The 18,712-nt window shown below is 46.6% G+C and overlaps 1 protein-coding gene across 2 annotated transcripts in view; it reads left to right on the top strand.

Moving 5' to 3' along the window:
• Positions 1–18,712, top strand: part of LOC310812369 (homeobox protein cut-like 1) — a 57,051-nt gene that overhangs the window by 3,154 nt on the left and 35,185 nt on the right. For both annotated transcript variants that reach the window (XM_083680895.1, XM_083680894.1), the window contains exons 2-3: positions 12,317–12,427; positions 17,376–17,423. In XM_083680895.1, the coding sequence (XP_083537021.1) occupies positions 12,317–12,427; positions 17,376–17,423 (159 nt within the window). The remainder of the gene's footprint in view (positions 1–12,316; positions 12,428–17,375; positions 17,424–18,712) is intronic.

The raw sequence follows: 18,712 nt of genomic DNA, 5'->3' as shown, positions 1-18,712 counted from the left end.
AGCAGTTTACTCAAATAAGCCCAGTCATCAGATGACACACTCAGCTTATCCCTTAACATCAGATAAAAACAAGCTCCTAATCCCTTTCTATGACGTCACCGACTGTCTGGGTCTAGAATAGCATAGTTTAAAGGCAGCCAGTCAGTCAGCGTCTGTTTGTCTTATTGCAGAGTTTACACATTGTTTTATGGACAGCCGTTATGGTCTCCATGGTGATGCCAATTGGTTTTCCAGCCTTTCCACTGAAGGGTCTGAGAGCGAGGGTGGGAAACAAAACGTTCTCATACGCACCCCAAACGAATAAGAAACACAACTTTGGCACTTAGAAGAAACACACACACACACACAATGTCCCTATATCACAGCCTTTCAAAATGGTGTGAGGGTGTCTTTCGCCTCCTTCCAATCAGTCTCTCTATCCTCTCCCCTTGCCCTCAGTCTGTCCCTTGAACCTGTTCTTCCTCTCTGTAACTCTCTCCCCTCTCTATAACTCGCTCCCCCGTCTCTCCCATGAAACACTCTACTATCTGACTCCCATCGACCTCCCCCAGCTCGCCACATCTGGGCTTGATCAGCACAGGGCTCCTGGAAGTTCAGCTCTCTATTAATAACCATCTACGGCTAAACTCAGGGTCAGCAAGGAGTCAGTCAACAGCCCCTCCACCCACACACACCCCAGCCTCCCTCCCTCCCTCAAGGGTTCGTTGAGAGACCATCAAGCTAGCGTTGGTCAGATGTCGGTCTGCAACTACGGATTGTTTTTAGTTATTGATGAATCACTAGATTATTTTATTGATTCATCGATTAGTCTAAACGATGTACCCCCAAAAAAAACATGCTTGCATGGAAGCCCTCATCTTCTTTCTCTTTTTTAAGGTTATTTTTTTGAGTTTTGGAGGTTTTTTTTTTCTCTGTTTTTATTGGATAGAGACAGTAGAGAAAGACAGGAAAGTAAGGAGGAGAGGGTAGGTCAGCAGGGCATGGGCTGGATTCGAAACCATGCCAACATGTTGGCCGTGGTGCTAGACCACTGGACCACCCCAGGACACTGCCCTCATCTTGGACCTTTGTCAGCGGTCTTATGTCTCTGATCAGCATGGCCAGGATACTGTCAGTGAGACTAGCTGCACGCTGAGGTGTCGGCATGCTGAAATAATCAAGTTGATTGTCAGTTGGAGGGGCTGCACTTTCGGATAGCATTGACAAACACAGATTACAGATTACTTTGGGATGCGAGGAGAATGAATTTTGATAAACTGTGCTGTTGCACGTGGCTATTGTTGACTCTTTACTGTACAGGGTATGACACTTCCTAATGTAGCTATGTAACAAAATTAAAATGTTAAAAAAAAAAATATATTGTCTGCAACTGGTGTGGGAAGGATCCTAAGAATGTGTTTAGGGACACCACACCGTATGTGACAGTGTGCTCTTTAATGATGAAAATCCCTTGCTGTCGTTTTTGTAGAAGTGTGTAAATGTGTGTATGCCGTCATCCTCAATGGAAGTTACTTGCGCTGCCTATTTGTTATTTGCTTTCCCTGCAACAATGAAGTCTCCATTTATTGGAGCATGAGATGAGGATGTTGATGTGGTGCTTGGTGAGGATGTTGACGCTGTGGTTTGTAACTACTACTGTATGATTTCCCACTGTTTATCCCTGTTGAAGAACCCTTTTGGAACCCTTTTTTAGTTCCATGTAGAACCCTCTGTGAAAAGGGTTTTACGTGGAACCCAAAAGGGTTCTTTTAAAGGGTTCTCCCACAGGGACCGCCAAATAACCCTTTTAAGTTCTGTACACTCTGTACAATAAGTGATTGCAGCCAATTCAATTTCAGTAATTCTGTTACCGATTTGATTTGGTCATTCTGTTACCAATTTGAATCACTTATTCATGTATAAACTAAATCGATATTTGGTGGGTCGTTCACTTTCATTATCCTCGCTCCTCATGTGGCAGAGATGTTTGAAGATATCTTCCCCACTTATGTGGGTTTTGGTAACAGAATGACCCCAAGACTGGGCAATGATTCTTAAAGACAGAAGTCAAACCATTTCCTCAAAACAAACTAGAAGTGTTGATATTAGTTGACCAGGGTCTATACTTGAACATTAGTGAGGTTTGATGTTTTTCTAAACACCTTTTAAAGACTTTTTCTGGTAGAGGTATTCTGAGACGCTATTCTATATCCTTGACCAGGAGTCAAAGCCTTTCCTTATCCCGATTCTTATGATGAAAAGATGGTTGAGAAATGTATTTCTGACTTAATTTCCCAAGAATATAGACTTAGCTTTCGTTTGGCACCCAATTTGATATGCTTTGATGAATTTCACATTTTGATCCTCATGGGTCCTTTTACACAGTACTGCCGTATTACGTTTAGATTTTGTACAGTGAACAAAGTACCAAATCATTTGGTTTCTGTTAGAAGTATTCCCACACTTGCGCTCTGGATCAGAGTTTTTAGCAGGAACCGTCCAGCACAGACAACTGGGTTTGCCCCCGCCATCTTCAAAACAAAACACCGCGCTGCGTTGTAAATATGCAAATTGTGACATTTACATAATCAATGTCATAATTTAACCTTTATTTTTACTGGTTAGTCTCATTGAGATGATAAAATCTGTTTTTCAAGAGAGACCTGTTTCAACAGCAGCAGCAGGGGAGAACAAAGATTATGTGAACTAATCGTTGTAGCCCCTGGCTGATACTGATACTCTTTTCAATCCATACACCTCATTCCAAAAGGAGTTTTTTTTAGGAGCCTCCATATGTGCTTTGACATTAAGATGAAGACCAGCCACAACTTTAAACGTCTCTCTAAGCCTCTCAAGCAAGCGCACAGTGACCATGATGATAGACACGCAGCGAAAGATGAATGAGGCCCATTGCCACAAAAAGAATGGACTCTGTGGTCACACGTCCATCAAGGTGTCTTTAACCTTAGGAGGCTCGTAGTTCAATATCTTAGTCTTTCAGACAGTGAACTTGAAGGTATTCAAAATGAGGCGTCCATACAGACCCATTCACTGCGCAAGACCTTGATGTGAAAGGCATCGCTCACCTCAGTGTTGCGTACAAAGCACGCCTGTTCAGAGTGCGAGACAGGTTCCAGGCTCGGCTGTTAGAACCGGCCGTTGGCGTCTTCGTCTGCATACTGAAGCCAGTCACCTGACCCTGACGCTCAGATTGAACAAAGGGAACAAATGACAACCCATTTGAAAGGCAGAGTGACGGGTTGCCTGTGAGGATTCAAGAGGGAGTCCTTTTGTGTTGCTCTCTGTGTGAGAAATTCTCTTCCTATTAATTTGCGATGAACTTGAGCGTATAGAGGGTTCTAGAGAAGAGGTGAGATTAGCTAGTCCTCTTAGCCACGCAGTCAGCTAATTAAAAATAATAATGGCGGGGTGATTAGTGGTGTAGCACACTAATGCTCATACCACATCGTCGCAAGGTTCCTTGTTCGATTCCGACCCTCGACATACCTTGCATGTCATCCCTCCTCTCTCTCACCCATCCTTCCTGTCAATTTCTACCGTCTCTATCCCAATAAAGCAGAAATGCCCTAAAAAACATATATATATATTTTTAATAATAAATAATAATAATTGCAAGGAAACACTGCTTATCAAATTAGAGGAAAAATGTGAATCTTACCTCTACTTTACCGATACATTGCGTGGATCTAAACAGCCTATAAAGTGTGATTTTCCTCTACTTTATCGATACATTTGCTACTCGTGTTCCTCTCAGCTGAAGTTCAAGTTCAAGTCAGAGATCCGTGGGGGCCTGGACAGATGGCGGGGTCATCCCATCTGTCAACGCAGAAGGTCAAACTAGGAAGCCATTGGATCATACAGGGGTCAACGGGTCAGGTGACCTTTGACATCAACTCGAGCGTAACAGCTGGTCAGGTCAGGGGGTCAAAGCGCCATCGTCTGGGAATACGTACGAACATCAGGAAGCCCCATCAGACATCGTGGGCGATTTCTAATTGTGTACCAAAGCCGCTAGAAAATACTTTAATGTGATTTCATCTTGCTAAAATACATAACAGGGTGTGTGTGTTTCTAGGCTACATGGCCAGGTTTAAGCTGTTTAAACTGAAGGCTGGCTAACTTTGCATGGGCAGCTTTACAGAAGCTGTTACTCGATGCAAATTGGGGAGTTAAGAGAATCACCTGTGGTGTATGAAAATGATGATTACATCTCCCTCCGTAACCAAAATGTCAAATTGTTCTTCCAGAACTGCCTTTATAACTGCCAATGATAAAAATAGGCCACACACACACACCTGTGTATACAGGCGGTTGAATCATCATAATTAGAGGTGGTTTTATGCTGAGCACAGTGTTCTGTGTGTTATTTGAGTCCTGACACAGAAGCGACATGAACCACTCTGTGAGTTGGCAAGACCAGGGCAGACCTAACGCTAGCAGACGCTTGAAATGCTGTCAAAACGGGACTGAGCCCAACACAAACTGAAGGTGAAGGATGGATTGGGGGGGTGGGGGGGGGTGGTGCAGATGCATACTTCACCTCCAACTTAATACCGGGGAGAGAGAGAGAGAGAACGGGGGAGGGGAGGGGAGGGGATAAAAGATGAAAGAGAAGCTATTGGGATCGTGGCCACCAAACCGCTTCCCGTTTAAGCTCCAGAAAGGGGAGGGCTGGGTTTAAATGCCCGTTATGGATCCGTGCAGCAACTAAAGCCCCGACGGATATCATAGGTCACAGCGTGTCGACTATTAACGGCTGGCCATATCATAATTCAACCCCACCACCGGTCCTCCGTCACCAAGCATCACCATGTACCAATATCAGAATTCAATACCTGTAGTCAATACGGCCAGACGGTGATACCAGAGGCTCCAGGGATATGGGATAAGGTGTGGGGACTGAACCTCTTGCCTTATTTAGTCCCTGCTGGATCATGGTTGGTTGGTTGGTTGTCCAGTACCCCCCCACCCCCACCCCCCGCTGTTGACCACAGTACTAGTTTTAGTTCCCTGATTTCTCTCTCCTGACGCATCTCCAGATGTTTGTGCCTGTTAGGCCGACATTAGCATTGAATCCTGTTAAGTGTTCTGTTTAACAATGCCGCTGGGCTCAGTTGGTAGAGCAAGGCGCTAACAACACTTTGGATAAAAACGTCAGCTAAATGGTGTATATTATATTATATTACATTATATTATATTGTGTCTGCCTCTCAGACACTCTCCTTGGTGGGGGGGGGGTTACTGAGTCCATGGCATCTATACTGTGAGGAAGGTCTGGGATGTGGGGCGATGATGCTCAGACACTGGAAAACACAGGAGTACCTCAGCTTGAGTTTCTGCGCCGAGGAGGACATGTCTATATTTAGCTTGGTGATGTCGGGGGGCAGGCAGTGAGGTTTTTGCATAGTTGCACGGCCAGCCGGCCAATAGACTCATAAACAATGTTTCATATCAGAGATTTCTTTTAGATGGGGGGGGGGGGGGGGCTTGGTGGTCTCCAAAGTGCCATCTGCTGTCTGCAGACACAGAACATCTCCATCTTTCATGAGGTGTGTACAGTTAAAAACAGCGGACCAGGCATGTTCTCTCTCACACACATGAACACAATACACACTCATTAAAATATGAATAGAGGGGCAAGACCATAGACTCTCCCTCAAACACGTCACACACACACACATTCAAACCACAGTAACTGCCAGGTTTTGTCACTGGGCAGAGCTACAGCAACTCTATGACTCAATGCCCCCTTCTCCCTACACTCTCCAGCAACAGGGGGGTAAAAATATCTCTGCCAGCCTCAGAGCGCCACCTGATAAATTAACACAGATCACTCGCGCAGACCGGTCACTGAGAGATTGGATCCATTCAGGTTGCCATTAAGCGCAGAGGTCTCGGAGGGCTATACTCCGAATCGAGCTTTACATATTTTGGATTATCCGAAGTTGGCGGGCTTGAGTTATCGCCAAGTTCAGGTTCAGGCTTCAGGCTTCCTCCAATGTCACGAACGAGGATCCTGACTCGAGCCGGACTTGATGAGTGCTGACCCTCAGTTAATGGCCTATGTTCAGTGACTAGAACATGGATGTCAGTGTTAGCAAATTAAGTTAGCTTGAATCTATCTTGAATCAAGCATCAAGACTCTTCCTTCACCGTGACTTTTTGTTGACCACTGTTTGTGCGATAAGTACCAAATGTGTTCTTATGTTATTTCACTGTCAGCCGAGATGCATCAGCAATCATTTTGATGATGCGTTATCACATATGCATGTTTCTGGTGAATAAAGTCACCCATGGCACTCTAGAATGTTGACAATTTGGGCGACTTTATTCACCCTCGGCACTGAATGAGTTAAGAAACTTTAAAAACATGCATTATTAACCCCACCAGGGTCTATAGACCCAGATCCTCATCCAACAACCAGACAAAAACAACATTACATTCACTCTTGGCTAAGTCAGCCTAGATTATCCTCACTTAAAGGCTGTACTCATGTCTACTATATGAAGACCACTGAGACCGGTTTTTCTGCCCTGTATTGGGCAACCTGTTGGTTATTGAACTGGAACTCCCTCCTCTATGATGAAACCGAGGTCTATACAGTAGCAATGGCCCACACCCTTCAGCATGACTGAAAAACAAGGTCATATTGACATTTTAACAGGTTCTGCCCTACGCAAACATGATTGAGCATCATTGTTTGTTGATCTTTAGTTGGGTGTCTTTCTTTGGCTCACTGGTTTATGACCAAGTTTGAGGTGTCGGCTTCCCCTTAGCACTGATCTCAGGTCAGTTTGCCCATGTTGCTCCGATCTGTAATAATAATAATAATAACAACAATACACCTTATTTATATAACACCTTTTTAAAACAATGTTACAAAGCGCTTTACGAGTAGATAAAACAGATATGCAAATAAAAACAGAAATAGAAGTCGAAACAGTAAAACACAACAAATTAAAAGGAACAAGGGCAACATCAATTAAAGGCTAGTCTATAAAAATGAGTTTTAAGAAGAGATTTGAAAGAGAATACTGCTATCTTGCTAGCCTACTATCCCACAGATGTTGTTGTGGGTGGGTAGAAGAGGCCCCTCCATGTAGCGTTTTCTATTGAAATCTCTGTCAGCCCGGACAGCTTTACAGTGGGCAGGGCCTGCACTCCAGGTCGAGGGGAGGTAGCCATTGGGATGGCGTCTGCTGGTCCTAGATGGTCCTCAGAGGCAACAACATTATCCTGGAGGGCCGTGGAGAACATCTGGAGTTGATTAATCCCCGTTGGTCCCTCCTCTCCCAGTTACCATTTGGTTAGCCCCATATCAGAGCACTCATCCCCCAATCTCCTCTCAGGGGCAAATACAGCCACCAGAATGGAGGCATTCATTCAGAGGGGAGGGGTGCGATGTGTCTCTCTCTCTCTCTCGTTCTCTCTCTCTCTCGTTCCCTCTCTCTTTCTGTCTCTCTCGTTCTCTCTCTCATTTTCTCTCTCTCTCTCTCTCTCTCTCTCTCATTCTTTCTCTCTCTCTCTTTCTCTCTCTCGTTCTCCCTCTCTCGTTCTCCCTCTCTCGTTCTCCCTCTCTCTTTCTCTCTCTCTCTTTCTCTCTCTCTCTTTCTCTCTCTCTCTTTCTCTCTCTCGTTCTCCCTCTCTCCCACCCCATACAGAGAGGAAGCGGCTCTGCTCTGTAACGTGTGTTCTTTATCGTTCCTGAAACAGCTCACTACCCCTCTGATCCTATCTCATTATCCCAGCCGTTCCACCCTGTAAACGCCGTGATGAAAAATATTGCCCTTTCGCTGATGAATTCCCCCCAGCTTTAGGCCTTGACGCACACCATGCACTCCTCATTCCCACGGCTGTGACCCACAACTCTACAACCATCTCATGAAACCAGAGTTGGCCATGCTACTTCCTCCATGCTACTTCCTCCATGCTAAAACCCTAAATCCCCCCTCATGATATTAACCTTGTTTTCCCATCGTATAGGTCAACCTTAGCCTCCAGATGTGAGGGGCACATTTCTTAGTAGCTGTGTGAACATACTAATACAATAGAAGTTCAGACGGGTCACAAGAAATGAGAGAATTATTTGGATTTGAATGAGCAGTGTACTGATTTAAACTAAAATCCTAGCCTGAGTCTCCCAGAGCGTCCAGAAAGCAGTCATTTATCAATGGAAGCGGGAGGAGGAATCGAGCTCCTTGAGGACAGACCGGACCATCACATCTATCGGTGACATGACAAAATGTAAACCAGCCCTCCTAAAGACCTCTTCACCCCCACTACCCCCCCTGTACAAGTTTCTCTCCTGTTAATAAAAAAAATAAAATAATAATTCCTTCTTCTAGCATTGTGACTGCCTATGGCCCCTGGTCTGAGCATTGATTACTTTGTCTTATGATGACTGATGGATAGATGATTCACTTTCTTAAACAAATGTATTTGTTGTAAGTCGCTTTGGATAAAGGCGTCTGCTAAATACCATAAATGTAAATGTATCTGCAAAACTTAAGCTGCGGCTTTGGCGAAGTAGCAATCAGGGCTGAGAAGGTCCCGCTAGCTAGCTAGCTGCTAGATCGGCTAAAACTCAGCATGTTTCGTCCAGAGGGACTACCTACAAGTGTCATTCTCGACGACAACAATTAAAAAAACCCGAAAAATGCTCGTACCCGGTCAGCACGCAGAGTTGGATCGATGACCTCCAGTTAGGAACCCAAATCCTTGTTTTATTAGCGGTGTTGAAGAAGCTACAGCGGGAACAACAGAGGCGCAGGAGTAGCCTAGTCTCTAGGCTGTAAGTGGAGTGTCAGTGAATAAAACAACAAATAATCCCTCACCTGAGAAACAGGGATCAATATTAGCCGTGGACGCTACAGGCTGTTTGTGCTGTTAGTTCTCGCCGGCGCTGGCAAGGTGCAGCCTTGACACAGCTCCTGTGCTGCGGTCAGATATCGATCTGTGTTAGGAACGGATCAAACCGAACCCGAGCTGCGTCACGTGGCTAGACGGGCATAGCGTGATGCACACTCGCTCACCGAGGAGCCCATTTCCGCAACTACGAAACCGCAGCGGTACGCACACACACACACACATATACATATACACGTGCACACACACACACACACACACACACACTGAAAGTGTTTGTGGCATTGGAGCGTCACTGTCTCCGCGTCACAGATGTGTTTGAACCTGGCATGAACGTGAAGAGGGAAGGTTGCTGGTTTACACACACACACACACACACACAAACCCCGGTGGGTGAAATGAAAGAGATTTAGGTCACGGAGACGGTTCATACTTCCTGTATGACGGAGGGCACTTAGAGAGCTCCTGCTCCACCGTAGGCTTGCGGTCGCGTCTCTCCGTCTTCGTGGGGGGGGGGGGGGCAGCAGCCGCTGTGGGCTGCCGAGGGACGGCAGCGGTTACCTTCTAGTGTCTTATCTGGTCTCTTATCTCTGCTGCTGCTCTGTTCTGTGGGTGTAGCCTGTGATTTGGTTCCTGTTATCCCAGTTGTGTTGCTTCAGAGTCGCAACCCCCCCCCCCCCCCCCCCCCCCCTCCACCACCACCACCATCACCACCATATATCAGCTGTGGTTCAGACTGACACACTGTGGGGTGGGTGGAAGGTGGAACAGAAGGGGCGGGGACGGGGAGACAGAAGGGGAAGGTTGTTGAGGGGGGGTAGGATTCTGTACTGTAGATAACTGATCTCCCGACGCCTTCACAGTCCTGTGGAACCACAACACACCGTCGGGGAGGGGGGGGGCAGGCAGGCAGGCAGGCAGGCAGGCAGGCAGGCAACGTGCGTGCCAATGCTGCCTGGCTCTGTCTCAGAGATCTAGGGATAAGACTGGAGAAACTGGGACACACACACACACACACACCTGCATATCCACTGAGCATGTAGCTCCTACTGTTGCTGTTTAGAAACACTTTGTTATTGACGGTGAGGTCTCAGAACTTTGTTGTCGGGCGGATACTCCATCCAAATTGCAAAAAATTTAAAAACACAACAACAAAAACCATCTAGGATTGGGCGACATCCACATTTTCTGATTCATGATATTGAATTATTGACGGTGAAGCCTCAGAACTCGGCTGGATACTCTCTGCCACCTCTCGTACCACAAAGGTCTCTCTCCAAAAAGAGATTTAATCTCAATGAGACTAACCAGGATAAATAAAGGTTGAATAAATAAAACCTATCAGTACTACTAGGGTTGGGCGATATTTACATTTTCTGATTCATGGTATTACTATCATATCTATATCACCATATACCATGATATTGTCATTACTGAAGTACGGTGGACACATGTCATATGTTTATTTGTTATTACATTGAATACTGTTATTTATAAGGCTATTCTTGGCCTGCTTCCATCTTACCTACGGATCTACATCCTTCAGAAAAGTATGGGAAGATTTTGTCTTCACTCCCAGGACATATTCCTACTATCTGTCCCTAAAGCCCGTACTGATCTGGGAAAAAGGGTGTTTAAGTATGCTGCTCCCTCTGCTTGGAATCAGTTGCAGAATGACCTGAATCTTCGGGAGCTGGTCTCACTGGATGCATTTAAAGTAATTCTAAATGACTTGGAGGCGGGCACATCTGGCTGTAGATGTTTTGGCTGATTCATATTGCCCCCATTTGACCCCTGATATTGATGACTTGTGACGAATGTTGATGAATATTTTGGATTCTGTAATTTATTCTTTATTTTTATTGTAAGTTGTTATGTTTTTTTCCTTTAATGTCTGCAACCGTGGTAATTGTGTCTTGGCCAGGACGCTCTTGGAAAAGAGATTTTTAATCTCAGTGAGACTTTTCCTGGTTAAATAAAGGTTATATATTATATAAATAAGTAAGTATTCTATGCCACAAGCTGCCTGAGGCTCTACAACATCAGTCATCATCAACAGTAGAATGTAACACGGATAATAAATCAAACAGTAACAGTAATAAAACAGTAAACATAATCATATCGGATGCAGAGACTGTTGGTGTTATTCATAGTCTGGTGAAACAGAGAGACGTGTTTTCACCGCCAGATGTGCTTTGCCTTGCAAAAAGCGAGACACTGCATTTGTAGTTATGCGCCTATCTGGCGATTTAAGCACTTTTACAGAACATTTTGTTTGTAAAATATGCTCCAAACATCACAGTATTTGATAATATCGAGTATGGGCCAACCGTAACCACAGGAGCCTTTCGCTGTCGACAGGCCAGTTGATATTCCAGTATTATTTTGCGTGGTGGTTAATCTAGTTGATATTCCAGTATTATTGTGCGTGGTGGTGAATTCAGTGTTGTGAATACGTTACCGGGGTGCCTCATGTGAACCTCTCTGTGGACGTGCTGATGGTCAGTCATGCCTGACTGCTGCCTCCTTAATGAAGGAATCTCACTACACCACATGTGGCTTAATTACACTGAATGAGCCACTGTTCAGCAGTGGTGGAATGTGTGCGTGTGTACGTACATGTGCGTGCGTGTGTATGTCTGTGCGTGCCCGTGTGTGAGTGAGTGAGTGCGTGCGTGCGTGCATGCCTGTGTGGCCTAGTTCTCAGTGTACTGCAACGATTCCAAAACCACCGCAGAGCTTCCAACGCAAGGTGCTCCCTCGCATTAAAGACACGCAATTAGACAATTACTGTGCCAGCCCTCGTGTGTGTGTGTGTGTGTGTGTGTGTGTGTGTGTGTGTGTGTGTGTGTGTGTGTGTGTGTGTGTGTGTGTGTGTGTGTGTGTGTGTGTGTGTGTGTGTGTGTGTGTGTGTGTGTGTGTGTGTGTGTGTGTGTGTGTGTGTGTTGATGTGTTTACACAGAAGACAGGGGGGCTCTAGAGACCCCTATGGTAGAAATACGTGATTAGTGTGTTAGTGAGAGGAGCGGCCCAACAGCAGAGTCTGCTAATCACTCTCAAGGGTGAGGTACTCACAGAGGGAGGGAGGGTGGCTGGGTGAGGTACTCAGGGAGGGAGGGAGGGTGGCTGGGTGAGGTACTCAGGGAGGGAGGGAGGGAGGGAGGGAGGGAGAGTAAAGAAAAGAGAGGGAGTGCAGGGGTTTTTATCACGAGAGGAGAGCCAAAACCCAACACTTTACGAGGTCTGCTAAACCTCCCATCTGTGCTGCTTGGCTCGTCTCTGGACAGACTCCCATAAAGACCTCCAGTATTAATACAACCATGTAACAACCCTTAAACATTATGGGTGGAGAGGAGGGCTACTGGAGTACTCCTGTTGTTGTTGTTAATGTATGTCAAATAAAGTCATTAACAGAATTGTGTGTGTGTGTGTGTGTGTGTGTTTCTTCAGAGAGAGCTAGACGCCACCGCCACACAGCTAGCCAACAGACAGGATGAAAGCGAGCAGTCCAGGAAGAAACTCATCGACCAGAGCCGCGAGTTCAAGAAGAACACACCAGAGGTGAGCCACAGACACACACACACAGACAGACAGACACACACACACTAGGTAAAGATTCACACATACACCAGGCATAGACACACACACCAGGCATAGATACACACACACACACACACCAGGCATAGATACACACATATACCAGGCATACAGACACACACACACACACACACAAACACAGACGCGTGCGTACGCATCCACTCTCATCCTCTCTCTGTCTGTCTGTCTCCCCGTCTCTCTTTCACTGTTTGGCTCAGCTCTCCTCCTCTTCAGCCACGCTTCTGTCTGTAAAACAACAGACGATCCGTCTGTCCGTCAACAGGCCACTCCCCTAGAGAAACCATCGGTTAGCCCCGTCATCTCTGGACGTGGCCACCACCTTACTCTGCCTTCCAGGCCCCACACACACACTCACTCACTCACTCACTCACTCACTCACTCACTCACTCACTCACACACACACCACACCACACCACACCACACCCCACACACACACAGATACACACCACACACACTCACACAAACCGCACACACACGGATACATCGACACTTGTACTTGCTGCTTCACAGCGCACTGTTTTTCTAAGACGACGGCTTCAGTTGCTCTTGTAATGTGACAGCCTTCAACCTGTCCTCCTCCTTCAACCTGTCCTCCTCCTTCAGCCTGTCCTCCTCCTTCAGCCTGTCCTCCTCCTTCAACCTGTCCTCCTTCTTCAGCCTGTCCTCCTCCTTCAACCTGTCCTCCTCCTTCAGCCTGTCCTCCTCCTTCAACCTGTCCTCCTTCTTCAGCCTGTCCTCCTTCAACATGTCCTCCTTCAACCTGTCCTCCTTCAACTTCAACCTGTCCTCCTTCAACATGTCCTTCATCCTGTCCTCCTTCATCCTCTCCTCCTTCAGCCTGTCCTCCTTCAATATGTCCTATACTCCCAGGACATGAATATGGACCGCGGCTGAATATACAATTTTGAGAGCCAGAGGGAGAACTGGAAAATGTAGACATGCATACAGTAGATCCTGAAATAGTCTTCCATTTCCCTCTCTCAAATCCTAAAGAGACACACAACACAAATTCCCCCCCCCCCCCCCACACACACACACACGCCACCATGAGTAGATTATTTGACCCAGTTTTTGTTATAATTTCATGTAGAATGTGACATTCCCGCTCACTGGAATCGGGAGGGAATTCTGTCCTGTTTACCCCCCCCCCCCCCCACTCCTCCTGGGAATCTTTGTTTGGATATACACTGAAAACCCCCCAAATAAGTGTTGTTATGATTGGTAATGGCACTGTTATGAATTATGGATGGTTGATATGAATTATGCATGACTGGAGCCAGCAGTACAGGATGAACCATGTCTGGAGAGGTCCAGAGAGAGAGAGAGACACCTAGCAAACAGACACCAATACTCTGAAGACTAATGCGACTCCTCCTTTCTTCTCCTCCCCATGAGTCTTACCTCATACTGTACCTCACTCACTCCCACACAGCGATACACACACACACACACACACACAGGGAGAGACACACACACACAGGGAGAGACACACACACACAGGGAGAGACACACACACACAGGGAGACACACACACACAGGGAGACACACACACACACACACACACACAGGGAGACACACACACACAGGGAGACACACACACACACACACACACACACACACACAGGTCAGTGTAACCAGGCCTTGATTTAGAAGCTGTTCTTCGGCGTCAGTGTGGCCCCTGGTATACCCCTGGTATGTGGGAGAGGGGGGAGGAGGGGGGAGGAGAGAGGGGGGGGGGGGAGAGGGAGGGAGAGGGGGGACTCAGGAACCTGACCCTGGCTGGGAGGTGCCATGCCTCCTCTCTCAGCGGGTGTTAGCTAAGTCTTCTCCAACATGCCAATTCAAAACCATCACTGTGTGGGTGGGTGTCTAAACTAACTAACTAACTAGCTTACTAGCTGACTTGCTTACTAGTTTACTTGCTTACTAGCTTACTAATTTACTTGCTTGCTACCTTAGTTACTAAGTAACCGTGTGTCTGTCTTTGGCGATGGAGTCTGCGTTCAGCAGCTGAGCAGATGGTTGTGGTCTAGACCGGCCTGTGGAGATGATGGCCAACATCAGGCTTAATCAGCCTCCTCCAGACCAGAGTGGATTAGACTTCTGTCTCCCATTCATTATTCAGCCATCAGGAGACCACCGGCGTGTTCTTCTCTGAGCTGTACTCTGCATGAACCGTACTGAGTGTTCACGGTCTGCATAGAACATAAACCCACACACACACTCGGACGGACACACACACACACACACAGACGCACACACACAGACGCACACACGTGCACCTATGCAGGCTTTTGTTACCGTCGGTAGATTAGATTGTTTGAATAGAACTCTGGGCTTTTTATTTATGCATGCCGCTTCAGAGAACGGCCGTGATGAAAACTGAAGCTTCATAATTCATACGGACAGAGACATGGTACGATGCATCCTGGTACGATGGGCCTGCCGTCGCGTTTAAAGTGGCTGAATTATTCATCCAGCTTTAAGTTATTTTTTTCTTCTTTAGAAGCCAGGAATGTACCATCCATGAAGTCACAGAGCAGTCTGGTATAATGTGGTCTAGTCTTATGTCAGTTAGGGCGACTCGGTCTAACTCTGATCTGTCTCCTCTCTGGGAAAATGGGATAAATCTGGGAGAGATCAAAAGTCGCTGGGATGGGGGTGCTTAGTGGCGTAGCACACTAATTCGCATACCACGTAATCGTAAGGTTCCCGGTTCGATTCCGACCCTCGACATGTCTTGCATGTCATCCCTCCTCTCTCTCCCCTATCCTTCCTGTCAATCTCTACTGTCTCTATCCCAATAAAGCAGAAATGCCCTAAAAACATATTTAAAAAAATAAAAAATGCTGTCCTATCGCTACCTTGGTTTACAATGTGTAGACTACTCCAAACTGAAACATGAAACAAATCTGTCAAATCATTAAAAAAAAAAAAAAAAAAAAGGTTCAAATGTCTTCTTCTGACATGACCTTGAAACTAGCTAAGGACTTGCATCCACGTAGAGGCGGCGGTGCCAGGCGGGCAGCCGAGGTGGAAGAGCGGCGTGATCGTGCAGGGGTTTGGGGGCTAACCGTTGCTTGCAAGTGGGGAGGGGCTGTTCCCTTTGCCGCCTGGTAGGCGAGCACCAGGGTCTTGAATCTGATGCGCGGTCTAGCCTAGGATATCCCAGAACCCCGGAAGAGGAGGCTGGAGCTGGGCGTGGTCTTAAAAGGAATGCGGAGAGGGATCGCTTTAAGAGCCTTAAGAAAATACGCTTTAAGAGCCTCAGACGATCGAGAGGATTGTAATATTTCCTTCTTTCTCCACCTCTCTCCATTTCTCATTTGTTGTTTCAGATATTTTTTCTTTATGAAGATCCTCTTATTGGAGTATATCATGGGTTGGGTTTATATCATGGGTTTAAGTTGAACATCAGAGTCCTTTCAGGTTGGCTTGTCTGCTTTCAGGACTGCTTCAGTTTGCAGGAGCCTGGTGTTTCTGAACAAGCCTTGTGTGCTTCAGCTGGGGATGTTTTTAGGGCATATATCGCCCAGCCCTATTCAGATCAGTAGCTAATGGCGACTTCACACGGCGTGTGTGTGTGTGTGTGTGCGTGTGTGTGTGCGCGTGTGTGCGTGTCAGGGCCTCCAGCAAGACAGACTGGTAATAGGAATTCCACATCCCCAGAGGATTCTTTAGGCTTTTTAGCAGGCTGAACCACTGGTACCATCCATCTTCCTCTGTCTGGACACACACACACACACACACACACACACACAGACAGTATGGATTGATGTACCATTTCCCCTGTGTGTAGACCTATAAATGGCTATAAATTCTTTGTAGTTATAAATAAGTTATCAGAAAGTCATCGCTGCCAAATAAGCGGTTGATAGAATGAGTTTAGGAGAAACTAAAAGTACAGAGGGCTGAGTCACAGCCATGAGGGGAGGAGAGGAGAGGAGAGGGGAGGAGAGGAGAGGAGGGGAGGGGAGAGGGGAGGAGAGGAGAGGAGGGGAGGGGAGGGGGAGCCGTTATTCCCTGCAGGGATACTCAGACCAGACCAGACAAACTGCCACACTGACCTTATGAGGAGGTGTCATAGGGAATGGGTCAGAGAGGACACACACACACACACACACACCCACACCCACCCCAGACAAGCATCTGGGCTAGGGTGGGATTTGGTGGCAGGCAGGCAGGCCTCTATATGATGTTGTCGTCAGGGCATTTTAGTGTGTGTGTGGCCAGAGGCCATGCAGATCTGTCTGTACACACTGTGCCTCTGTTCTGTACTGCTCTGGGAGACAGGAGCTACCAGACGGTGTGTGATTTGCATGTTCCCCAGATACTGTACACACACACACACACACACACACACAGAAACCTCTGGCTCACACTCTAAGTCATGCAATGGGACTTTGGGGGTTCAGAGGGTTTGCGTTGTGTGTAACCTTTGCGTTACACACACACACACACACGCACACAGTTGTAAAGGTTGCAATATTTTGGTTATTGCTGTTATTTTGGTGGGTTTTTTGCATGTGTGTTTGTGAACGCACTTACCCACCCCCACACACACACTCTGACATGAGCAGGAAGTGTGTGTGTGTGTGTGTGGGTGCACTCGTGTACTCATTCATCCGTGTGTGTTCTGGTGTCGGTGTGCACACCTGTGTCTAGTGAGGCAGGATGTCTCTGGGATGAGGTGTGCGTGTGCGTGTGCGTGTGTGTGTGTGTGTGTAAAAACAGACTCAGGGCACCACTGTGGGTGATTGTGTCAGTCACACATTGACCAGTGTTGTGTGAATGTACCAGATCTGCCTCATGTTGTTTTTGAGGTCTAGGAGGGTGCTGTTGTGATGTGGGGGTGAACATCTCTGAACCTGTTTCTTCTCTCGTTTTTCAGGATGTACGGAAACAAGTGGCTCCCCTGCTCAAGAGCTTCCAAGGAGAGGTGAGTCTGTCTGTCTGTGTCTGTCTGTGTCTGTCTGTGTCTGTGTGTGTCTGTGTGTGTGTGTGTGTGTGTGTGTGTGTGTGTGTGTGTGTGTGTGTCTGTGTGTGTCTGTGTGTGTGTGTGTGTGTGTGTACTCTGCTACCCATATAGTATATTTCTGTGAGGTATTACATCCAAACAATAAAACTGGATCAGGTTTGCTGCCGTTATTGAGTCACTGTCTGGCCAAGACCCAAAGAAACCCTCCCCTCCCCTCCCCTCTCCTCCCCTCTCCTCTTTCTCTCCTCTCTGCTATCTCATCTCTCTCCTTTTCTCTGACCCCCCCCTTTCCTACGCTCTCCCCCATAGATATAGAACGATAGACACCTCATGCACGGGAACGGAACAGTGTGTCAGCCATCTTGTTTAGGTCCACTTCTGAAGCAGCTGTGATGGGAACCTGTTTGGTGTTTACAGCTTGTTGTCAAGACCATAGAATCGAGTTGCTACTGCTCTTAAAATCGTTAAAACGTTTTCTTTTTTTTTTTACTACTAACCCACCTTTTAAAATGTACAGATAGACTCGACTTAATTGACCGGAATACAGCTTTTCGATACTTTTTAATCCATTTTAAGCTATGTTAAATCCTAGTTATGATTTGATAGCTTAGAATGAGGATGTTTCATTGTGCTTCAGAAAGGCTCAGTGTGTACACGCTCACATTGCAGTGTATGAAAGGGTGTTATCTTTATCTTATTCAGGAAATACAACAATTAAACACTATATATGCCACTTCTGCCATAGATCCCGATGACCTAAACACACACACACCAGAATCAGAATCAGAATTATTTTATTTGGCCAAGTATATTTACACCATACAGGAAATTCACTTGGTGAGGTTGGTGTATGGGACATAAAAAATGATAGCAAATATTGACAAGAAAATACACACACACACACACACAGGTTTAGACTTGGACCTAAGATGGCCGACCTGTGCCACCATCAATTATGATGTCATAGCCCTTCTACTGTTCTATCTCTATGCCCCCCTCCCCCACTCCATTCCCTTCCTCCCTCCCTCTTTCTTTGCCCTGTTCTTGATTTTCCCTCTCCTTTTCACAGCGTCCTGCCGCCCCCGGCCATGTTTAAATTGCATCCTGTGAAAAAGAGAGACATAACAGAGACCGTTGGCCCATAGCCAATCACAACGGTCGGACGCTCCGTTCCTCAAATTCCGCTCGGCTGAGTGTTTTCTGGGAGTTGTTTGTGGAGTGTTTGATTTATTTATTTAGTCTGAATTCAC

The sequence above is a fragment of the Argentina silus genome (assembly GCF_951799395.1).
Source record: "Argentina silus genome assembly, chromosome: 11".
In the NCBI taxonomy this organism is placed as follows: Eukaryota; Metazoa; Chordata; class Actinopteri; order Argentiniformes; family Argentinidae; genus Argentina; species Argentina silus.
Note: the sequence above shows the minus strand (reverse complement) of the source record. Positions and strands in the feature narration are given on the sequence as shown.